This window comes from Astyanax mexicanus, chromosome 4, assembly GCF_023375975.1.
Source record: "Astyanax mexicanus isolate ESR-SI-001 chromosome 4, AstMex3_surface, whole genome shotgun sequence".
Lineage (NCBI taxonomy): Eukaryota > Metazoa > Chordata > Actinopteri > Characiformes > Acestrorhamphidae > Astyanax > Astyanax mexicanus.
The window spans coordinates 19,373,716-19,399,824 of NC_064411.1; the positions used below are offsets into that span (position 1 = coordinate 19,373,716).

Consider the following 26,109-nt stretch of genomic DNA (forward strand, 5'->3'; position numbering starts at 1 on the left):
GATTTTATCTTGGCAGTGGGGAAAATCTATTTTTTTTTTAAAGTACTTCTATCCTCAGGCAACATTTGATTAATTTTTTCTGTTTGAAAAGTACAGAGGAGAACTACAAGACAAGTGCCTACAAGCACTACATTTCCCATATGCCTCAGCTTCTTTTGAAAGACTTGATGAGCTAACGCTTTCAGTCAGAGAAATAATAATGCTGCACGTATGACAGATATATTCCTAATACAACAACAATAATAATAATAATAATAATAGTTTATTTTAAGGTAAAAAAAATAAAATAAAAACACTAAAAAGAGTAAAATGATAAAAAAAGAACTTAAGTGCACATATTTCTAATTTATAAGTGGAAGTTTTTTTATTGAACCAACCAGCAGTTTTAATTGCCTTGAATAAATGTTCCTTGATTATTTATTTTCAATTTGGAACACCCCCAGTCAGTCAGATTTCAGTGCCAGCATAATAATGTTTTAAACACATATAAATACTATAAATATAAATTCTATAAAAAACTTTTCAAATAAACATATGCAGAACATTATTAAAAATACTTTTAAAAGTTTTAATCAGTCCTTTAATATGTTTTTTACACTATTGGTGCAAGGTGTTATGGGAATATTATGCAAATTGTGTTGTCACCCTACACCGCAACATACTGTACTCTGTAGCATCGCTCAACTGATTTCAGTTAGGTTTGACCTGTAGGTTATCTGTTTGACCATTTAGATTAAGAAAATAAAAAACATTTGGATGTCTGTTTAGGATGTCTGACAAACGTTACAGGTAAGATTTATTAAATTATTACTGGATTTGATGTTCGCAGTCATGCATTATAAACTATTACGAGAATGATGCGCCATGTTTGACCGCGGTCACGCCATCTGCACCGAAACCCTAGTGCGTGTCTAAACAGTGTTTTACTCTAGCCGCGTGCACAGCGCACCCGGAGGTGTAGACTTGGGCTTCTTGTGCAGAGACTGACCATGGAACAGAAACTAGTTTTACACCTAAATAAACATGATTTAACGAGGGTTAATCCACAAATATACACCAGAAAGACTCCTGCTTATCCGTATAACAGTGTAACGTTTTGGAAATGTTAAATAAGGAGTCATATAAAATAAGCAAATCAAATTATCATATCACAGAACTAATTTCTTAAAGATTTTATTCTCATGTATCCAGGTATATGTTTGAAGTGATATTACTGTATCATTTTGGAGTAATTGGATACCAAAAATGTCCATTCGGTATTGTATAAAAACAAAAAAAATCTATTTTTTTTTTATCAAATCAGACAATGAAATCCTTGAAGCACCAATTCCATACTATTAATGTCATGCATATCAAGTGATATTACTGTATAATATTGGAGTAATTGGATATGCATAAACCAAATTTCGGAGTCCTATAAAACGAGCAAATCAAATTGGTACCCAATGAAACCAAGACAGTCTTGAAAAACACATTCCATACCATTAATAACATTAGTAACAAGTGATATTACTGTATCATTTTGGATTAATTGGATACCAAACTTATGACAAATGTTTTTAGGTCTGCATAAAAAAAAAACATTTTGGAGTCCTATAAAACCAGCAATCTATTTGAGACAAAACATCTGCTTGCACTGAAATATTAAGAACTGAAATCTATGAAGTTTCCACCTGTAATTTTCTTAACATTACATTAGTTAGAACCTGAATGTAAGGTACACTCTCCTTTACTCTCAGAACTACAGTTTTATCATTATTAACATCAGATTCATTGGTCCTACAGTAAAACATTTCAAGACATGATAACCTACATCAATCAAACAGTCACCGACAGTTCACTACAGTTTCTGCACAACAGTTAACAGATAAATAAGGTAAAAGCACTGTAGCCCATGTTGTTTATTTTCCTTTGTCTAAATCCTTCTGACAGTCTCAGTAGGAATACTGTAATAACCAGAAACAATAACTAATCAAATAACTTAACTAATTATGCAAGCAAGCTTCACACAACAGGTGAAGAACAATTGGCTAAGGATATGACGAAATGTATATTTGTGGATTACACGGCTATCTTACTGTATATAAATAACTATGGGTGTGGTAACTACACGTGTTTCTGTAAAATGGCTTGTAGGTGGTACTTTGAGGTTTTAGTTTGGTCATTGGTCATTGGCCTAAAAAGTTTGAGAACTACTGCTCTATTTTATTTATTGCTTATGAAAGTTTCGTAAAACTGTACTGTAAAGAACTCTAAGAAGATGGCCTGAACACATTTCAAGTAAATTTAAGAAGACACTGTAATTCTGTACTGACCTTTTTTTTAATTATATTTGATGGAAAGCCAAAAAAAATTAAAAAATCTAAATGCAAAGACCAAACGGTGGGAAACCCTTTCTATGTGTTATGTTGGATTTATTAATTAACAACTACACAAAATTCACAATTTTATACACTGACACATCAAAAAGGAAACCAGAGTTATGTACCATGACTTTTGTCATGTCTTATGGAAGGTAAAGAGTGCTGCACTGACCTCTCAGATGTGTGTGTGGGTTCTAGAGCCAAAATTGCTTATCTCTTCACATGGACAGATCTAGCCAGACACTGCTGGTCACAATCATTACCACTCACTGCACTGTTCACTGTGGATGATAATATTAGCCATATATGATATATATTTCCGCTACACGTCACACTGTGGATGGAGTAATGTTAATAACCTACACAACTTCTAAAAAGAAATATCCCTTCCATCTGCACCCGCTTTTATGTCTCGCTTGAACTCTGATAATATGTGTTCAACTACACTTACACCATTCTACAGGTGAGGTTATACACCTCAAAACATGTACAGGAAGGGAAGTACCCCTGAATAAACGTTTTGTGATCAATAATGCTGTCCCTGATATAACTGTTGGCATGACAGTATATTTCCTATGTCCCTTTAAAAATTACATATGTTCCATTACAGGTTCAAAGTCTTTGGAAAGGTAAGTTGCATTAAAATATTAATTATTAAAATAAAATAAGTTTATGCAACAAAGGAATTGATAGTGCTATTTATTATCTAATGTTTGTTACAACAAATGTGACTTTTTTCTCACTTTCAACAGTGTAGGTTGTTAGACTTGACTTTAGAGTCAATCCAGAAGGGGATATCACAGCTGCAGTCAGATGGAGCCAACATCCATGATCCTTACTGGCCTGAATCTGGATTCTGGGGACAGCTATGTATATTTCTGCATGTTCCTAATAGATTAAACAACAGGCGCTATATTCAGAAGATATTTACAGAAACATCAGAGGTAGGATCTTTTGCAATATTATTGTGTTCACACATTTTTAACATTTGCATTGAGCTGTTAAAAATATTTTACAAATGATTGTGAGAAATGATAGATGATTTTATAAAAAAATAGCAGCCGTGTAGCACTGAAAATGTACTTATTATCTGACTAAAATGAATATCCAACATGTTCAACCAAACTTCACCAAACTAAAACTTCTAACTAAAATATTCTTTATTGACTCAATATTGAATCGATTCAGAAAAAGTCAATCAAATTTTAAAAAATCGTGTTTATACCCAGCCCTAGTGCATTCCCTAAATATTATAGTGCTTATATATCTTGTATGAATCAAGAACAGTTGTAAATGCACTGTCAGACAGTTACTGTGGTATTTTACATAGTTGCTAGGGTGTTATTAGATGGCTGCTGCCAACTGAGGACCTGCTAACTAGGTAACAGGTAGTTGCTTTGGTGTTATGTGGTTCCTGAAAGGGTTGTTAAGGTGTTGCTAGTGACATAATACAGGAGGTTAAATGTTAAATCCTGTATCTAAGAACTAAAGTTACATATAGGGCTTAGCCAGGATGTATTATTATTCAGCCAATAAACAACAATCTGATACTGGCTCAACAAGGATCCAGAAGCACAGCATAACACTATGTTCATGGTCCATGCCTCAACGGCCAAGCACAGAGACCTACAGATAAACCAGTAATGTGACAAGATACTACAATAGAAAATCCTCGCTTTTTTACTAGTATCAACCAACCAAAACATACTACTTCAGCACAATATGAGAATACACTCTTTTACTTTAGAATTGTGAGAACACAGCATCTATACATATTGGTATTCATGTCTCTTCAATACATGCTACACATGGGACTGAAATCCACTACCTAACCACTGTAGCGGCCATTCGTCTACTCATCAAGAAATTTTAACAGTGTAATGGTTACTTTATTCAAATTAAAAAACTATTTTTTTTGCTGATTTTGTGTTGATCCACGGAGACCTCCAATGTTCAAGAACTCCAGCTCTTTGTCTAGATCCTTGGACCTCCGCAAAAACATCACAAGTTTGGTCTCTTTGTAATGGTAGATGATGCACTTTTATATTAACTGTGGATGAAGCTGTGTACTCTAGATCCAGTAATGACAAAGTGTAAGATTTTAATAATAATAATAATAAAAAATAATAATACATTTAAAATATATACTTTCATCTGTAATAACATGTAGTAATACAAATGTAGTAATAATAATACATATCAGTTTGTCTAAAGCTTTTACTGAACAATAACAGTATGAATGATCAGGATACTTTTTAGTCCAATGTATATATTAATGTTTACATTTAGAAACTCTTATTTGTAAACAACACACTATTATTATCAGTGGCACAGTGCAATCAGTTTAAAACATATATATTTTGCCTAAACTAATGTTGATTTTGTTTTGTTCAGTCCCTGGGGCTACCAGTGATACTAGAAGAGGTATGTTGGTTTCACATATTACAAACAGCATATTAGTAAAACTTAAACATTGTTTTGGCCATTTTACACAGTTCTGTAAGTTTGACATGTTGTTTAGAGGTTATAATATATATTAGTTTACTTTTTTCTCTGTTTAGAATGTGCATTGTAGCCCTCAATCACCACAATCACCACTCTGAAGAGGAGCTATTTTGTTTGTGCAGACAGCCAAACAACCCATCTGAGCCATATGCACAATGCAGTAAATGCAAGGACTGGTTTCACCCCTGGTGTGTTGGTTTCAAAAGTATAGTGGACCTCGAATGCATTTCCCCATGGTTCTGTCCCAAATGTACCACCAAGAAAGAAGAGAGAAAACCATTGCCAAGGAAACAACTGGCTTTCGATATAACAGTTTCAGATACTGAGTTGGATGAAGAAGAAAAAAAAGAAAGAGATGAAATGTTGCATGTATCTTCAGAATCTCCAGAGTGCCCATCTGAATTTACAGTAACCATATCAAAAGAAGAATGGAGCAAAATAAAGCCAAACATGAAAAGAGGGTACAGTGTCCTTGGAGATGGATGGACAGATATTATGTCCTCTAAAATTAGCCAGGTCAGTAACTGTGTGCTGTCTTTTACATATAATCGAGTCAAGTCGATGATGTCCAGAAAAACGTCTTCCCCTTTTTGGCATGGAAAAGCCAAATGTAAATTTCCCTGTTGTGCTTTGTATAAGATGTCTATTTGTGAAGCACCAGCAGGAAACGAAGATGTTGAGGTTACTGTGCAAGTGTCTGGCCAGATAGACCATTCACAAGGTACCACATTCAGCAGACATGTGAGAAAGCCTCTGAGACAAAAACTTAAACAGGAGTTGGGAGAATTTTCACCCATGCATTTACACACCAAGAAACTGGCAGCAGCATCAGAGGAAAAGCTTGCTAGTGGCAACCTTACTGATGTGCCTTCACTGACAGTGATTCAAAAAATATCCAGTGAGAAAAACCTGGACAACAGACTGGACTGTAATCCCTACCTGGAATGTCTGAGAATTCAACAAAATCAAGATGAGAAGGAACCACCCACACCCCTCAAACATCATTACATACAGTGTGCATCAATGTCACCATTCATCACACATATGTATTTGATTTCTCAACTTCAGCTTGTCAAGAACCTTCAAAAAAACAAGACGCTCTTCCTTTACCTTGATGCCACTGGTACAGTAGTTTCAAAGCCAAAATACTGCAACAGCAATATTCTGTATTATGCTTTGTGTACCCCAACGACATCGACTACCAGAACTACAGTTGCAGTAGCAGAAATGCTGTCATCAGACCAAAGTACGCCAACAATACACCACTGGCTATCTTGCTTTGTCAGAGATTTTTATTACATCTTTAAGTCTCACCTGCAACCCCAAAAAATTGAGACAGATTACAGCTGGGCAATTATCCATGCATCAATTCAAGCTTTCTGTCAGTGCAGCATTCTAGACTATCTCAAAAGATGCGAAAGTGTCTGTGAAGGTCAGGACTGCAGTTTCACAGTGCTTCACATATGTTCTAGACACATAATAAAACTCATGTGCACTAAAGTAGCAAAAGTGAAGTGCTCAAAGTCAACCAAAAACTTGTTCCTGTACTCATTTGCTCTGCTACAGAACTCAACAACATTAGAAGAGGTACATACATTGATGACATACATTTGTGATGTTTTCTGCACAAAAGAGGAAAGCTTCTGTCAGGAGAGCCTTAAAGACCTTCAGAACATGATCAAGTCACAAGCTGTCCCTGTCAATGTGGAGTCTGCACTGAAGACAACCAAAAAGTTGGAAGACGGAAACACCTTGGCAAACCCATCCTCCAAAACAATTGCTCAACAGTCTCCATTTTCAAAGATGTTCGAGTATGTTTTCTTTGAAACAAAGGAAAGTAAAGAGCAATGTGTTTCAGGTGCTCCATCAAATCCTCATTGGTGTCCAGCTGTAGTGGACATTCTGAAACCCTACATGGCAATCCTGCCACTCTGGACAGGTGTCATGCTCAAGCATTTAGGCCAGACAAGAGACACCAATACTCAAGCTGAAAACTGGTTCCGTACCACAAAAAGAATTGTCCTTCATAATCGACTTCACAGAGAACCTGGTGACTTCCTGCAAGTTATGCACGAGTTTGTTTCTGGCCGAATGCGTGGTGTTATCCTGACCAAAATTCGGGGTATGAAAAAGGAACCAAATGAGAGTCTTCTAAGTGCACCAGGAAGTGTAGAAGAAAAATGGCGCAAGAGAAAGACAAAAAAAAAAAATCTAAATACTACAATCCACCAAAGGCCTGCTCATCCAGCCCAACTACCAGCTACAGCTCCCCTCCATGGTCAGGACATGGCAACCTTGAACGTCAGGCAATAAAAATGGTCAATACATGTACAATAGACAACCTTCTGTACATATTTCACTTGATCATGAAAAAAAGAGTGTCCATTCTAAATGAGATTGAACTGGCACAATCAAAGGATCACTGGCTCAAGACTTTACTAGAGGTCCATCGACTATTTTCGGCTAAAGAATGGTTCCAGGGGAAATTGGCATGGCTGAAAAACTTTCCACGTTTGAAAGGAAAATCTGTATGGGACACTTTTGGCACTGAGAATGACTTCATTGTCAGTCGTCTCGATTATGTGCAGAAGACTGAGTGGATTTTAAAATGTGATGCAAACGACTGTCCACTCCTTTCTCTCACAAAAACTGACAGGACTGTAGATGTGTGGTGAGTACATTTGGCTTTTTTTTTATAACCATCAACAAGCTTCTTACACCTCTCAACTGAAATTTGGAACCACTCTTCTTTTGCAAACTGCTCCAAGTCTCTCATATTTGAAGGGTGCCTTCTCCCAACAGCAATTTTAAGATATCTCCACAGGTATTTAATGAGATTTAGATCCAGACTCATTGCTGGCCACTTTAGAACTCTCCAGCGCTTTGTTTCCATCCATTTTTGGGTGCTTTTTGAAGTATGTTTGTGGTCATTGTCCTGCTGGAAGACCCATGACCTATTGAGTCAACTTCTCTCTTTTTTATCTGGTTTCAGGTGTGATTTTTAAATTGCCCACACCTGTTACTTATCACAGGTGAGTTTGAATGAGCATCACTTGCTTGAAACAAAGTTATTTACCCTCAATTTTGGAAAGGTGCCAATAATTGTGTCTGGCCCAATTTTTTAATTTTGTGTAAAATTATGTCAAATTTGCCTCCCCCCCCCCTCTGTTTTTGTGTTGTCCTAATACACACAAACAACATAAACATGTGTATAACAAAACATGTGTAATTGCAGTAATTTCCTGGGAGAAATACTTAATTTACTGGAAAAAATTAAGGGGTGCCAACACTTTTGGCCATGACTGTATATATCTGTGTATAAAAGTCAGAATCTTGGTCATTTATTTATAAACTCTACAAATGGTTTACAGTTTTATGTGTCTACTGAATGTTTGAAATTGTTGTACTATATAAACCTTTACTATTTATTTGGTTTAAGGAGTTTATTCTTTAAATAAATTAAATACTTCATGTTATTGTCCCTAGGAATATCATTATCACAAAAATACCATTTTTGCTAAATGGCCTACCAATGTACTTACATTAGAGGAGTAGTGATACCAAAAAACGTTTTATTCAAAACGTAAAAAAGGAAAAAAAAAAATAAGGGTGTACTATGATTTAAAACAAGTTAATTGAGGAATCCTGTGGATATTGAATGACTGAATTAATTTATTGCTAAAATATATCATAGAACACTCAGCCATACATGACTTACCATAGAAAATGAATGTGGGTAATTTTTGACTCATGTTGCACATAAGAAGGGTACTGATACAAAACAGGTTTTTTTTTTCAAAAGGTTAAATATATATATATGTGTTTGCAATAAGAATAACATTTTTGACCAAAATTTTATGAATTTTGGACCCATTTAATTAATGTATTTTTAATATTTTAATTTTGTTTAGTACTTAAAAAGATTTGTACACTAAACCGTCAAACATTACAGTTCAGTTATTTTTTATACAAGTTTACATTTATTTTACCCAAGATATGTCTGTGTAAGTCCCTTCCTTGTTATCCTGCTGGTGTAATGTATATTTTTTGTTATCTTTATCCATCTAACCTTTAATGCTTCAAGAGATGGACCCCTCTCTTAGACCACTAGCAGGCAAAAGTGGTATATTGAATATTCTTTTCATTTTAATACTACTCCTCTTTTTCAACAAGGAAAAAGGGTTACACTGCTCAATACAACAATCCTGTTTCTCTTTTTCAGCCATTGATGCCCACTGGAGTGTCAGATACTTTAAACCTACCCTTTAATGTTTGTCAACAAGCTCCATGCACTCAAGCATCTGTCCCTCAACATCACTATTTACTTCATGAAACATCTAATGACCTTGTGAAAACCCTTGCAGAGGCAATCACAGCAACAGGATTCCTATTTCAGAACCCTGTGTTTTTTCAGGAGACCCTCTTAGATATAATGACTGGAAGCTGTCTTTTCAGACATTAATTGAATGTAAGAACCTACCAACGTGGCCACACGCCTCACAAATGTCGCAGACCAGTTGAAGAGAGGGTGAAGTTTGTGCAGTTAGAGAAGTTGTGCTTCGGCTGCCTTAACAGTGGACATAACTCCAAAAACTGCACTTCTAGAAGTGTATGTGACAAATGTGAAAGGCTTCACCCAACATGCCTACATCAAGATAGAGAAAAATGCGATCAAGTACAAAGAACAAGGAACAAAGAACAATGTAAAAATCAAGAGCAGTCAAGGGAAAACCAACAACATACAGATGGAAACATTTATGCAAGATGCAACAGAAAAAATGATGCAAGAGTCAACCAATGTGACTTCAAACTGAGTTGTTCAAGAAATAAACAATTCTTATACTTCATCAATCATTCCAGTATATGTGTCACCTCTAGCAGAACCAGAGAAAGAGATTTTAGTGTATGCTTTGCTTGACACTCAGAGCGACACTACTTTCATCTTGGAGGACATAACAAAATCACTGAATGCAAAAAAGAACCTGTTAGGCTCAAGATTTCCACAATAACATCCAAAATCATGATTGTGACCAGCCACAAGCTGAATGGACTTCAAGTAAGAGGCATCAGGTCTGACATGAAAATCAACCTTCCTACAACCTATACCAGAAGCTACATACCCACAAATAGATCTCACATTCCCTCCTGTGAAATTGCAAAGAACTGGCCCCACTTGGAACACCTTGTAGATAAAATGTCTCCTAAACTTGACTGCGAGGTAGGATTGTTAACTGGCTATAATTGTCCTCTGGCATTACTTCCCAGAGAAGTTCTTAGTGGTGAAGGAAGTCAACCATTTGCACAAAAATCTGTGTTGGGTTGGATCATCATTGGCTGCAACACTTCTGATAATTACTATGAAGACAAAATCAGAGTTAGTCATCGAATCATCATGTGGCAGATCCTACCAGCTGTTGGCCATCTTGCAAAGGTATATCTGAAGTCTACTTTGTGTGTAGAAACAAAGTCAAGGAAATAGTCATGCCAGCATACATAATGAAGGTCTTTGAGTCAGATTTTATAGAAAAGGATAGTGAAGAAGTCACAATGTCACAGGATGATCAATGTTTTTTGGCAAAGTTAAGGAAAGGCATCAAACAAAAAGCGGATGGTCACTTTGAAATGCCATTGCCTTTTAAAGAAGAGAGACCGAGTTTGCCAAATAACAGAGCTTGTGCAGAACATCGATTCAAATGTCTGGAGAAACGGCTAAAAAAGGATGAAAAGTACTGTGAGGATTACATGGCCTTCATGAAATAGAAGATTTCAGAATACATCTCTTAATGAGCATCTACTGACTGGCTCTGACCTCACAAATACTCTGGTAGAAGTCTTGTGTCGTATTCGGAAAGGACAAGTAGCCATCATGTATGATGTGGAACGTATGTTCCATCAATTCCATGTTGCTCCAAAGGATCAAGACTATCTTGGGTTCCTGTGGTGGGAAAACAATAACATGGAAACATCACCATCAGTGTTTCGCATAAAGGTTCACCTGTTCTGATCTCTCTCCTGGATCTGCAAACTTCGGGCATAAACATCTTGCCGCACAAGGCGAAGAAAGTTTGCTGAATCTATGGTGACGTTTATAAAACGTAATTTTGATGATGGTTTGGCAAATGCAGTATTCTACGCTATGAGCTGCATCATATGCTAGCGTGTTGGGGTACGGAGAAAGTTCATACCACAAGTCTTTGAAACAAAAGAAAGATGTGAATGTGAACCAGTCTACAAGGTTCTATAAGTTAAATCCGTTTACTGATGACAATGATTATAAGGGTCATAGGAAGACTGAACCAATCAGCACTTCATCCTCATGTCAAACATCCCGCCATTCTTCCAAAAGGGCATCATGTGTCACACCTACTCATAAAGCTTTTCCTCGAAAAGGTGCATCATCAAAGACGAGCCATGACCATAAACGAAATCCGCTCCAATGGATTTTGGATTCTGGGTTGTAGTAGTGAGGTGTCCGAGACGCTGTCCGAGGAGGTAATCTGCTCTGGCCCCATCCCAATGAGGCGTGGTGATGAAGCTTACAGCAGGCTTTCTTCACTGAACCGCTGGATGTCCAAGTGGTGTGCAGAAAATAATGTGAGCTTTATAGATAACTGGCTACAGTTTGAAGGCAAGCCTTGTTTTTTAGGTAGGGATGGTGTCCACCCCAGGCGGGAGGGTGCTGCCTTACTTTCATGCAGCATAGCAAATAATCTTTTAGCTAGTTGGCAGAGTAGTGTTAGAAGCTGCTGACAATCCAGAGCCGGGACCAGGCCGCAAACAGAGAGGCTTAACCAACAGTCTGTGAGCTGCAAAGAGACGTTACCAAGATACCAGTGTATTCAGACTGTGTCTGTCCCCCGAGTCAAACAAAAACGTTGAAAAACTCAGTTAATCTAAATAACTTAACTTATATTAAAAAATCTTATCCAGACTGTAGCACTAACACTTCAAGCCTAAAGATTGGTTTACTTAATATCAGATCTCTAAATTCAAAAGCAGTTATAGTGAATGAAATGATCACTGATCAGAACTTCGATGTTCTGTGCCTGACAGAAACCTGGATTGATGAATATGAATATGAATATGAAGAATTAAATGAAGCCACCCCTGCAGGCTATAATTATATACACAATCCGAGATTGTCCGGTAGAGGAGGTAAAAGAGGTAGATGAACTGAATATTCGTTCTCAAACCTCTGCAATTTCAGATCATTACCTTATTTCACTTAAATTACATATTAGTCATAATATACATACATCCACGAGCTACATTGATTTCTAAAATTTTTGAAAAAGCTGTGGCCCAACAACTTTGCTCTTACCTGTAAAGTAACCTGACCTTATCATGGTTTAAATCATACCGATCGTTATCAGTTTGTGAGGATAAATGATATGTCTTCCAGTTATATTCTGATCTGCCAGTCAATAGTTTGCCACACTCTGATAATATTTTATATTCTCTGTTTTATATAAATCCAGTTAAAACTAATTCCATCTCTCTGCTTTCTTCCGAGTTACTGACTGCCCACCTGTCTGACCCGATACCGAGGGATGTTGGACCCTCAGGCTCTCATGTCCCCTGTTCCCCAGACAGATTGAAGTTTCTGAAGTCATCTCTTCTCCATCACCCACTACAGATCAGCTGCTCATTATCCATCTTACTCTCCACTACAGATTACATCCAAGATTCCATGAACTCTAACTGCTTCCATTAGTGGCGCTGCTATACTCCTGAATATATAAAACCTGTATGGATGTATACAATACGTTTTTTTTTATTAGTTTAAAAGCTGTTTGGCCAGTGGTAGGTTGGTCCCCCCTTATATGTGAGTCTTGGTCCTCCCGAGGTTTCTTCCTCCTCCTGCAGCTCTGAGGAAGTTTTTCCTTGCCTCCGTGCTCACTGGGGGTTCTGTATTGTGTATTTTCTATGTTTAATATTTTGCCTAATTCTTTGTCCTGTAATCATGTTTCTGTAAAGCTGCTTTGTGCCAACACCAGCTGGAAAAAGCGCTATACAAATAAATTTGATTTGATTTTATATGAAACTGATGTACTCTATGTTATGCACTCTTTTACTTTTAGTTCTACGGTATTGACGTTGGTGTTGTACTCTTTCTGCATTAAACATCTTTGAGAAAGGAACCTCAGCCTTTGCGTTGTGACTAATCCAGGCATAATATATCTGTGTGTAAAAAATATTATTTTAAATAAATTACCTTTTTATAACTGTACATGCTTTGCAGAGTACTTTGTGCTGTGTAGATTGTTTCACAGTTATGTGTCTGAATGAAATATTTCAGTGATAAACTAATAATGCAGTTTATACTCCATTTTGAAGTTATCAAAACTTTATACGTCATACATTGATTCAATAAAGTGTAATTAAAACAGATTTTTTATATTCAGATGGTCATACAATACTAGCAGTTTTGTAATAGGCATGAATTTAAATAAGGCACACACTTGCATGACATATTGTTATAAAGAGGTGGGAAATAAGCATACATTTCAACAGACTGATAATGTGGAGTAAGAGCAACTAGAAATATGTAGAACGGGAAATGTGTTTTACTTCAAAGTTGTATTAAATGCCTAGTTCCGAGAGTCATAATAAAAAATGGTACAGTAACATACATTGTTCTTTAGGCAATTCACAGTATACTAGTTCTATTTTCATAATTTGGTGTCGAATTCAACAAACTATTTGTTAATCTGGAGTTGAAATATGCAGAACAGGTAATTTATTCTCCTTTTATCTTCTCAAATGCCAAGTTCAGAGGGTCATAATAAAAATATTTTTAGCTCTTTAGGCTAATCACAGTCTAATAGGTATATTTTCATAATGTGGTGTCTGATTCAACAGACTATTTGAGAATCTGGATTTAGGGCATCTGGAAATATGCAGAACAGGCAATTTATTCTTCTTTAATCTTCTCAAATGCCAAGTTCACAGGGTCATAATAAAAAAACTGTACAGTAATATTTTTAGCTCTTTAGGCTAATCACAGTCTAATAGGTATATTTTCATAATGTGGTGTCTGATTCAACAGACTATTTGAGAATCTGGATTTAGGGCATCTGTAAACATGCAGAACAGGCAATTTATTCTTCTTTAATCTTCTCAAATGCCAAGTTCACAGGGTCATAATAAAAAAAACTGTACAGTAATATTTTTAGCTCTTTGGGCTCATCACAGTGTAATAGGTATGTTTTCATGATTTTGTGTCAAATTTAACAGACTATTTGAGAATCTGGATTTAGGGCATCTGTAAACATGCAGAACAGGCAATTTATTCTTCTTTAATCTTCTCAAATGCCGTGTTCACAGGGTCATAATAAAAAAAACTGTACAGTAATATTTTTAGCTCTTTGGGCTCATCACAGTGTAATAGGTATGTTTTCATGATTTTGTGTCAAATTTAACAGACTATTTGACAATCTGGAATTAGGGTAACTGGAAATATGCAGAACAGGCAATTTATTCTCCTGACATCTTCTCAAATGCCAAGTTCAGAGGCTCATTATAAAAAAACTGTACAGTATTTGTTTTTTGTTATAAAGGCTGTTCACCGTTTAATAGGTATATTTTCATAATGTGGTGTCTGATTCAACAGACTATTTGAGAATCTGGATTTAGGGCATCTGGAAACATGCAGAACAGGCAATTTATTCTTCTTTAATCTTCTCAAATGCCAAGTTCACAGGGTCATAATAAAAAAACTGTACAGTAATATGTTTTGTTATTTAGGCTATTCGCAGTTTAATAGATATATTTTCATAATGTGGTGTTGATTTCAACAGACTATTTGACAATCTGGAATTAGGGTAACTGGAAATATGCAGAACAGGCAATTTATTCTACTGACATATTCTGAAATGCCAAGTTCAGAGGGTCATAATAATAAACTGTACAGTAATCTTTGTAGTTATTAAAGATTTTCACAGTTTAATATGTAAATTTTCATAATTTGTGTCAAATTTAACAGACTATTTGAATATGTGGATTTAGGGCATCTAGAAATATGCAGAACAGGCAATTTATTCTCCTTTAATCTTCTCAAATGCCAAGTTCAGAGGCTCATAATAAAAAAAAAAACTGTACATTAAATGTTAAGTTCTTTAGGCTATTCACAGTATACTAGTTATATTTTCATAATGTGGTGTCAAATTCAACAGACTATTTGATAATCTGGAGTTCGGGCAACTGGAAATACCCAGAACAGGCAATGTATTCTCAGTGTAATATGCCCTAAATGCCAAACTCGTTTTGCTCGGCTCAACCCTGCTCTCTACTGGCGAATAATTGGTACTTCGACTTTTTAAGGTGGACCGGAAAATCCGAATAAGACACTGGCGAATAAGACGCCAAATTCAGCCTCGTCTGATGTGTTAATCCTCCAGCCTGATGCTTCATTTACACTATCTAGCACTGAGTCTTGTGAAGCAGTTGTGTGTTAAATCCACCCTGTTCACTCTGTAACACAAGCACCCGTCCACCTGACCCTCTATTTCTGTATACATATATTACTGTGAGAATTCTGATTCAACATGCCATCATATTAATAATGCACTCTGTGTATTGAACATTGGAGTAAAATAAATGATATTGGGTAGATACAGTCTGCTTCTGATAGATACAATAAACGAACCAATGATAAATATTTTCAACAGGACAATTTTAAAATCGTATTGTAATTGTTAAGAAGAGCTAGCTGGTATTAAACCATGTAGAAGCCACTGTGGTGCATCTGATTAAAATGCTGGAGATGATGTACTCTGAAAACAGTATTTACTGCAGCAGAGGAGTTGTGGTATATACAGAATAGATGAATGCAATCCGACTGTGTGAGTGTGTGATTCTGAAACAACAGATATAAAAGGGATACTTGAACTACTTGAAACACATCACTGACTACAATTTACAACACTAACACCTAAACAAAGATACACACTTCTATGAGGTGTTATCTGGTAATAATAATAGGCAGATCAGAAACAGCTAGAAGCTATACAGAGCTATACAAAGAGCTGATCAGTTAGCATAGCATGTAACTCCTTGAAAGTACACCTACAACTTGGAAAGTAATAGTTATCGACACTTTATGAATAAACAGCAGTGTAGGTACTTACAGGTATCTGAATGCACACAAGAATTAAATGTCCTCGGTAATCCCACAAAACTTTACTAAGCTGCACACCGTCCACTATCTCCACTGTTCCTCTACAGAAGTCCTCTCTATCTGTGGTATGCAAGCCCCCAACTGAGGCCCCTCAGTCTCAGCATCGCTCTGATTGGCTAAACAAGCGGAAGCATGAGGGTTGCAGGCACTGTGGGTGGGACTCAGTGGAGGAGCTATTTAGCTCCTGAAGTCTTTGGGCCAACTCTTGGCTCTTTGTAACAGTAATTGTAAAATATAAATAAATAGAAATAATCGCAGGTGTGTTTGTGCTTCTAATAATGATATAAAACATTATGTTCTAAAGAACAGATTCTTCTATTAAATCTCTGCAGGCCCTATTTACCATAATAAGAACAGAAACATTCACCAAGACTCACTGATTTGTACACTGTAGAGAAAAGAATATATGAATTATAAGAAACAGTGAAGGTGTGAGTAATGTTTTAAAAAAACAACTAAATTTAAGTTTAAGAACTGTGTAAATAAACGTTAAATCTGTTAGCTAGTAAACGCTAACAATTAAATAAACTGAGGTAAAATTTGAGGATAATTTACTCTTACTGAGGCAAATTAGCTTAAAACAGATAGTAATTTGTAGAATTGTTAGAATGGTGGCAATTAGTTCCTCCAAACCGTTTAAAAACCTTTCTAGGTCACAGAAAACAGAAAATAAATGCTCTTTCTCCTCAGAAACTTTGGGTACATTCAGTAGCTAGCTTAGCCAACACTAGGAAGCTAGCTAATTCAGCTTTTTCCTAACTTACCAAAAATCAGCCTTTAATTATACTAATTAAATCTGAATTAGTTTAATCTCATAAATTTACCCATAAATTATTCGTGCTTTTCTCAGTTTATTAAACAGTATAAGAGAAAGAGAGCTAAGTCACTGCTAACTCTGTTAGCTGCTAACAGGCTAATGTTGACAGGAATCTGACAGGAGAGAATCTACTGCTGAATCAAAGCCTCATAAAGAGCAGGGGCCTCATTTATAAAGAGTGCGTACGCATAAAAAGAGGGCAGAAATGTGCGTAAGCAACATCTCACGCAAGAATTGTGATTTATAAAGAAATACTTGGTGTGAAAACGAGCGTACATTTAAGCAAGGTTTAAGGCATGCGTATGCCTTCAAAAGTGTGCGGAGAGAGCGGGAATTAGTGGCATCATGTGGTAAAGTAGGGAATTGTTAGTAAATGTGCAAGCTTTTCTTCCTTCCGCATATTAGTTATCACATAAATCAAAATTAACAAAGGAAGATTAAGCATTACTTTACTTTATTTTTTACTTTATTACATATTTTTTTCTGCATGTATAGTTAAAATTATTTCTGTATCTTATTCTGTATTATATGTATATGTAGTGTTAATTTTCCACTAACTTGTATATTTCACTTTGTAGTTTATATCAGTTTTATTTGTATTATCTGTTTTATCTCTCAGTTGTAAAATCTAAAGGTGCTATATATATATATACATGAGGAATATGCGAGAGTGGCGTATCCCATACTGAGATACCGAATGAATGCTTGAAAGTGAATACAAATTACATTTAAGAAAAAAAATATGCAAGAAATAAAACATAAATAAATACCGGCCGTAAAACACTGTTAAACACTGTTGTTGTTTGGACATTTAGTTAGGCTAGCTACCAATAATAAAAGTCAGTAAAACGGCAAATGCTACATTTATACATTTAGCTAGGCTAGCTACCAATAATAATGTTCAGTAAATCAGCAAACTGCATATTTGAACATTTAGCTAGCTAGCAAACAATAATAATAGTCATTAAAACAGCAAATGCTACATTTGTACATTTAGCTAGGCTGGCTAACAATAACAATAGACAGTAAAACAGGAAATGCTTTGTTTATACATTTGGTCAGTAAAATAGCAAATCCTGTATCTTGGCACGAGATCTCACGAGATTAAGACGTGACGATATTTCTCGTCAAGCTTAAACCTCTCACAGTTTAGTGTGGACTTTTTAAGATACAACACTGGCAACTGGCAACACAGTAGCAGCGAGTTTGGTGGTTGAGCAGTGAGCAGAAGAGGAAAATTCTGGGAATTTGCATAGAACAGAGGTCACGGGCGGACCGTGGTCCGGGTCCGGACCCAAACCTATTGAGAAGGATTTAATTGTATACACGCTTTGCGGCGCAGTAAATCACAGACCAATCACGTGTGAGGTAATATCACCAACCACTCTCTTCAGTCAATCAGATCTGTGCAGATGTGGAAAAAATAAATAAATAAACACACCGCTCCTCACGCGGGATCGAACCCGTGTTGTCAGGGTCGCGGTCCCGCTGCTGAATTGGGACATGGCCGTGAAAAAACGCCTTTATAAGGAGATAGTGAGCCTGGGCGAGAATGGGCGGAAAAACGAGAACGGACGAAAACTAAAGTCACGCCGAGTGCGACAGAGAGACAGGCGAGGAATTTTGTATAACTGGATCATTCTGAATTCTAATTAAATACTCCTGGCATAGAAGATGCTTCTGCTACTTTTAAGTTGTTTGTCTGGCTGCATTTTGGCTCCAGTGGAAACAATAAACGGTAACAGAGTGACCAACAAGACTGTACTGTGCTTAAAACATGTTCTGTCTCTGTTTGCACTTCAAGCAGAGTCTTAATATGACTGGTTATGCATAGTTACATTACAAGAGATTTAGGAGAAAAACCATACCATAGTCTTAATATAACTGGATATGACAATCTCAGGCCTATAGGTTTCATGTCAAACATGTGTTGAGAAAACACAATGAGACTGGAGATCTGCAATATAAAAGCCGTTTATTAAAACACACATGGGTAAATATAGAGGTGAAGTAATACAAAGATAATAGTTTGTACTGGATAAAAACAATTAAGAAACTACATTATTTGGATATTCTTAGTAACTTTGGAGATTAAAAAAAACATAAGCAACATTTAATATTCAATAAGGAAAAGATAAGAGAGTATAAAACTTGAGTAATACAACACAACCAAATATCCCTCTATATCCCTCTATAGTAACAGATTTTTAATTGGACTGAACCATAGACAAACAAGAACACCAGCAGAGGGAGTGAATGAGCCTGTAACCTTACTGCGCAACAGTAACTAACCTAAAAACTGAGCTCTGTCTCACAAAGAATGTCCTGGAATATTCAAACTTACAAGACATACAAACATAACATGGAATTCTATACACATCATCCCTGGATAAGAATAGTTTTGCTGAACCTGTAAAATCCATTGTTAAATACAGTTCATATTTGTTTCTGGTGGAATTTATGATTTGCGCTTTTAATTGCCATGGGACAAATTTGGGACATTTTTCTCTCCTGTGTGAATGCGCTGGTGTTTTTTGAGATCACTCTGTGTAGTAAAACTCTTCTCACAGTCTGAGCAGTGATATGGTTTTACTCCAGTGTGAATGCGCTGGTGACTTTTGAGATTACTCTGTTGATTAAAACTCTTCCCACAGTCTGAGCAGTGATACGGTTTCTCTCCTGTGTGAATGCGCTGGTGTTTTTTGAGATCACTCTGTGTAGTAAAACTCTTCCCACAGTCTGAGCAGTAATAAGGTTTCTCTCCTGTGTGAATGCGCTGATGTATTTTAAGTTTACTCTGTGTAATAAAACTCTTCCTACAGTCTGAACAGTGATATGGTTTCTCTCCTGTGTGAATGCGCTGGTGACTTTTGAGATGACTCTGTCGATTAAAACTCCTCCCACAGTCTGAGCAGTGAAATGGTTTCACTCCTGTGTGAATGCGCTGGTGTCGTTGGAGATGACTCTGTTGATTAAAACTCTTTCCACAGTCTGAGCAGTGATGTGGTTTCTCTCCTGTGTGAATGCGCTGGTGTTTTTTGAGATTACTCTGTTTAGTAAAACTCTTGACAGAGTGCTGATGTTTCTCCATGTCGGGACTTGGCTTCATTTGTCTTTTAAATGTAGCAAACAATTTTTGCGTGTTCTGGAGATTCTTCAGGAAGGCTTCTGCTTTACCTCTTTCAGTAGTTTAACTTTGCTCTTAGTTAAATATCCTGGTTGTTGGTGATGAATTTCAGGAAAATATTTTAATTTCTGGAAAACACAAAGAAAAATGCCATTGAATATTAAAATAAAAGCAGGTCAATTAACTAAAGAGATTCTAAGTCATTCTAAGTGAGTGATGTTACCCTTTAATCTGAAGCTTTGAAAAAACGACACACATTGGTTCAAATCACATTGCCGATGCTTGATTTGTTCTTCATCACGACAGATGATGTCCAAAGCTTTTTCCTTTAAACCAATTTATAAAAGTTTCCACACATTAACCAAATACATTAATCCAAATCAATGCTTCACAAACCTGATTTTTTTTTTTAACAACTCCTGATAACAGTTCATTATTTTCCACCACACTGGCTTCAGGCTAACAGTGATATGCGCTCCTGAGTTCAAGATGTGTTTTTTGGAAATGTTGATCCGATGCAGTTGTCTTGTTGGTGCAGGGAATTGTAGTTCAAAATAAAATCACAGCAAAATAATGACCTTTTTACTGTTACAACACATCAACCAACCTCCAACAGGAGTGTAAAACATAAGAGTCTCTTTTGTTTACTAAAGGTTAACACAATTATAACAATTTGTAAGAATTCATGTTATTTTATGTAGTTCTTTTTCAATTATTTTTGTAGTCTTTTTAACCTCTTACACAAATGTTTAATTGTGTATTTTTATCAAGTTGCTCAAAGTGTGATTCTTCTTCTTATTTTTATTATCAAATTCATGTTTTTGTTATTATTATTATTATTATTATCATCATTATTAAAGTATCAGCAAAAGAGCAGCTGGAGACTGTATTCCACAGTAATGGTTTAACTGGGATTTCTTAAAAACAGCGGGGCTAAAGATGTTGTAATTTGCTAATATTTGTGTTTGTTATTACAGTGAAATAGCAAGTTTTCTGTTAAATCAGTAAGCTAATAAATGTTACTTGTGAAATTCCTCTTCTTGCCTGAACTTTTCCTCACTATAATCACTAAATCTTTCATTCTTACATTTAATATTTTACAAGTGGACTTTTATTTTGACGGGAGAGTCACATGACTTACCAGCAACTGTTGTGGTGGAACCGGATTAAGTAAAGGAAAATTAACTAAACTAAACTAAACTAAATTAGTGTAACTAAGAAATGTGTAGAGACTGATCACACAAACTTAAAAAGGAATTTCCACAGAACTGATTTATCTCAGGTGTGTGTTAGTGATGTGGGGGAGGGGGGGCAGGAGTGTGAGGTTCCGTTATCCTGTGTATGATCTGTAAAGCCCCCCCATCCCCAGCTCCGCGACCCCCTACTGCAGACTGCTGAGCAGAGCTAGGAGAAGATCCAGTGCTGGTGGTGTAAATGCTGCACATGCTGAAGGTGCTGAAGGTGGTGTTGATGTGGGTGTAGGAGTGAATGTAGAACAGCGAGGGAGTCCTCAATGCATGGAGCTGAATGGAGCTAAACAGCTAAAACTCTCATTTAAAACACTGTATAACTACTTCTCTGGGGTTTTCCTTTAATTTTACAAAGTAGAACAAAGTATTTCACTAAAATAGGAAAGAAAACGTACCTCTATATTTCCATTTTCTAAAACTAATGTTTTTATTCAGTAGATTTACTAGCATTACTGCTACTGATGCTGGAGTTACACCCAGAGCTCATTTAAATGGATTAAAGCTGCAGTTTATAAGCTTTAATAATTATCTCTGCGGTGATGCAACTTGTCTCATTTCTTTTATTGTTAAGATTGTGTAAATATGAATGAGGGTTTGTTTAAATGTTTTCTTCTTGTTGGTACTTACACAGATGAAAATAGTAATCTACTAAAATAAATAGGAAAACATATTTAAATATAACTGGAACATACTTGGGTTGTGGGGGCTGCTGCTAAATGGTTGTTAGAATTGGGTTAACTGCACTTACATTAAACTCTAAAATTAAAGCAGCAATTGCAGTTCTGGACAGTATGCAGATCTCATTAGTCTTAATAATGAAAAGGTAGGACATTTTTCATGTTCTTTCTGTTTACAACTCACTCTGAGGAATTCTGAGCACTTCAGAGCACTGACTGGTGTGTCACGGGACCGTGTAGGGTACTACAATCAAAAGGGTTGCATTATTGAATACTACATACTGGGCGGTGTGTAGTATGCAGTACATACTAGTGCAGTATGCAGTATAGTAGTATGCCATTTCGAATACAGCCTAGGACTGAGATAAAGTGAGCTGTGGCTAGCTGCTCACTTTCTCTTATTATGGCTAGACACTGAAAGCAGGTTTTACCTCTTTGAAAACTTGAATGATCTTAATTTGTACATCCGAGTATCAATTAAAGACATTTAAGGTATTTTTTCTGAAAGAGAACCGCGTTTAGGTGTTGGCTAGCGTTCATGTTTGGTAATTATAACTAGAAAGCTAGCTAGCAGCCACAAAGTGAGCCTCTGAGATTATCAACGAATAAACGTATAATAATAAAAAAGTATCACCATAAATACATGATATACAAATAAACATATTCCATATTATCATACATCACATAAAACATTACTTATTCCCGTACAATATGAAAAGTGACTTTATAATATCGTAATTTATCACCACCATATCCACCACATCTTACCTCAGAAAGAGCTGAATAACTTTCCAGTTGCACAAGCTTCACTTTATTCTGTTCAATGAATCAGAAGGAGTCGAATCACAAGAATAACTAAACCTAACTGTTTTTAAAACTTCACATTTTACAATTTTATATCATAATAAATGTATGGTCAACATTTTCTAAATAAGACTAACCGAGTCTCCTAAATCTGAGTGACTTATAACTTTTGTACATTGTACATTGAGGTTGTTCTGAAGTGATGAATCAACCGAAGCTTCCTGAAGTTGACAGCAGATTGATTCATTTCCAGCAATAACTTTATTTTTAATATACAAAAAAAGAACAAAATAAAACAATACTTATAATGCACACAAATGTTTTTTTATGTTAATGATTTAATTATATAAGTATTTCATTGTTGTACATAGATATGAACATCTGTGTGTGTAGTATGATGTGAGGTAGTGCAATTGGCTTAATAAATAAACACTTTTCCAAGGCAAAAACTCAAGTGAACAACAGAATAAAAAAAATAATAGAAAAAAAAAGTTCCGAAAGCAGAATGGTTGGTTGTTAAGGTTGAACTGAAATGGACTTAGGGTGTAGTGAATCATGATAACAAATACAAACATTTGTTGAATAGCCCACTTCTGTTCTCCCCAGCATTCTGAAATACAGCGCTGTTAGCTAATGCTCCCAACAGACCACAATGCTAGTGATAGGGGCATAGCTTAACCCATACAAAAAAAATCACTATTTTTACACCATTAACAACAAACTCAAAGTAGCTCCACACTTCACTGGTAGAATTCCAAGGATGATGATATTTAAAGCAAGGCAGTGAGAACTTTAAAAGCACACAGATAGTTTATTAAAAACACTGTTTATACACACAGTGCCTACAGATAGTTTATTAAAAACACTGTTTATACACACAGTTCCTACAGATCGTTTATTAAAAACACTGTTTATACACACAGTACCTTCAGATAGTTTATTAAAAACACTGTTTATACACACAGTTCCTACAGATTAGTTTATTAAAGCACTCTTATACATACAGTTCCTTGTCGTAGTTAAGCCAGGAAAGGTCTGAAAATTAATGTTGGGGAAATGCATAACTTTCCAGTTGTTGCTGAAAATATCTCTATAATATTTATGCATTTTTAAGCATTTCTTGTCAGTTGACTTATTGTGGCTTGACTAGCTGAAGGTATTGTGTATATAAACTATCTGTGTATATAAACTATCGCACTGTATTTCGGAATGTTGGGGGAGATCGGAGGTGGGCTATTCAACAAAAGTTTATACTCGTTATTGGCTACAAATCAAGTCCATGTATATAACTTCTCCCCTAAACTGAAAAGGAGAAAACAGGGGATGGAAAAACAAACAGATTTTGGGTCAGATTAGAACTGGATTAGTATGTGAAAAGACATTTTTAAGGCCTTATGCCTCTGTAAAAGCTGGGCTGTCAATAGAACAAATAACGCCTCCCTCATAGGAAATGTTTACGATGATTGGAAGGTGCTTAATTAGCTGATCAGTACATTGTGTGGAACGATGAGCTTCTCCATATCTTCTGTCAAAAGGAGAGTGGTGTTGCTTCCCACAGAGACTCCAACCACCGCAATCCCACTTCTGTTTTTTTCTCAGGTTTCTGCAAGTAAAAATATTTTTTCCAGTTTTCACCATTAGACAGTTGAATACCGAAAAATTACAGTATTTCTCATTTGTCAATATTTCCTGGGACAGCACGGAAGAAATGACACTTTAATGTAATCTAAAGTAATCAGTGTACATCTTGTATAACAATGTGAATTTGCTTTGCCCTTGAAACAACTCAACACACAACCATAACAACATTAACACCACCTCCTTTAAACATCTGCAGTAATAATTTACCTCACAATATTCAGATGTGTAATTTCTGTAAGCTGCAAGAGGGCAAGTTCTGCCAGCGCTGCCTCTCTCCACAGCGCCACCTCGTGGTGCTTTCCCTCTTCTTCTAAGATCAGTTCACCAACAGGAACAGGCCCATCTCTAGTGGCTTGCATCCGGGTTGAAATTAGCTATGAAAAACATAGTGTTAAATAATGCTGTGAAAATACACTATAACCATACGGGGGACTAATTTTGTGGTACCACTTTAAAATAAGACTACCTTTTATAAAGGGTTTATAAATGGTTTACAATTAGTTTATTAATGGTTACTAATTAGGATGTAAATGTCTTAAAAATAATTAATAGTCAGTTATAACACACACATAGAGAGGGCAACAATGACCTGTTATGAAATAATGAACCCACAGCCATCTATATTGTTGCCCTTTCTATATATGTGTTATAACTGATTATTAATGATTTTAAAGCATTTACAACCTAATTAGTAAGCATTAATAAACTAATTGTAAACCATGTATAAACCCTTTATAAAGTCTTATTTTAAAGTGGTACCAATTTTGTTTTGTGGAAGAATGTATTTAATTTACCCTTAACCATTTTATACACAGTCAAGTCAGAATATTATGACCAGCTCCATACACCATACACCTATGACCATACACTCACTGAGCATCTTTTTAGCTCCGCTGATCATAAAGGACACTCTGTATTCCTGTATCTGTTTCTCTGTGTACTTTATTATTAAGTTTGTTTGGAAAAGTCAACTTACTGTTCTTCGTAATCTTCTTCTTATTATTATCTTATTCTGCGCTCAAAATTTAATCACTATCTCCTCCTACAGCTTGTGACGTAGAAATACTAAATTTAGCAGTATCGTAGGACCTATACCCGATTAGGTTGCTTGTGCTTTTTAAGTGATATATCGTACGTTTTTCGTAAAAACTTCGTAAACGTGCAATTTTTTTCCCCATAGGAAATGAATAGGGGACAACTTTGAACATCCACATAGGTCACAATTTTTGAGATATGAAGACAAAAATCGGACGTTCTTTACGGAAATTTCGACGATTTGACGTTTTCGTCCAATTGTCGTACGAAGTTTCCCCATAGGAATGAATGGGGGGGGCCTTTCTCTCCCCTGCTCTTCCAGTACTGTGTGTGTTTGGAGGAGCTGCTGTATGGAGCAGATACTGATCAAAAGTTTGGACACCCCGGCACCCCAGCCAGGGCTTAGCAACCAGTTAGCAACCACCTGGAAAACATTAGCAACTGCATGGCAACCACTTTAGAAATGATAGCAACTGCCTAGCAATCAAATAGCAACAGTTTAGCAACCACCTGAAAAACGTTAGCAACTGCCTAGCAACCACTGAGCAATCATATGGAGTTTGTTAGCAACTGCCTAGCAACCATGTGGAATATGTTAGCAACTGCCTAGCAACCACAATAGAAATGATAGCAACTGCCTATCAACCGATAGCAACAGCTTAGCAACCACCTGGAAAACGTTAGCAACTACCAAGCAACCACTTAGCAACC

General features: G+C 36.1%; 4 protein-coding genes and 1 pseudogene across 5 annotated transcripts in view; 2 read left to right on the forward strand and 3 right to left on the reverse strand.

Annotated features, from left to right (window-relative positions):
* Window positions 1-16,108, reverse strand: part of LOC111188757 (zinc finger protein 239-like) — a 105,431-nt gene extending 89,323 nt beyond the window's left edge. The window contains exon 1 of the mRNA XM_049477767.1: window positions 15,998-16,108. The gene's annotated coding sequence lies outside the window, so the exon portion shown is untranslated. The remainder of the gene's footprint in view (window positions 1-15,997) is intronic.
* LOC111196797 (zinc finger protein OZF-like) overlaps window positions 1-26,109 on the reverse strand; it is a 180,569-nt gene that overhangs the window by 127,557 nt on the left and 26,903 nt on the right. The gene's annotated exons all lie outside the window — the stretch shown is intronic.
* LOC125801236 (zinc finger protein 271-like) overlaps window positions 1-26,109 on the forward strand; it is a 356,087-nt gene that overhangs the window by 119,235 nt on the left and 210,743 nt on the right. The gene's annotated exons all lie outside the window — the stretch shown is intronic.
* Window positions 1-26,109, forward strand: part of LOC125801557 (zinc finger protein 420-like) — a 126,937-nt pseudogene that overhangs the window by 57,259 nt on the left and 43,569 nt on the right.
* The window catches only part of LOC125801530 (gastrula zinc finger protein XlCGF49.1-like), a 207,174-nt gene continuing 199,887 nt past the window's right edge, over window positions 18,823-26,109 (reverse strand). The window contains exon 2 of the mRNA XM_049478339.1: window positions 18,823-20,119. Coding sequence (XP_049334296.1) covers window positions 19,338-19,973 — 636 coding nt within the window. The 5' untranslated portion in view covers window positions 19,974-20,119 and the 3' untranslated portion in view covers window positions 18,823-19,337. The remainder of the gene's footprint in view (window positions 20,120-26,109) is intronic.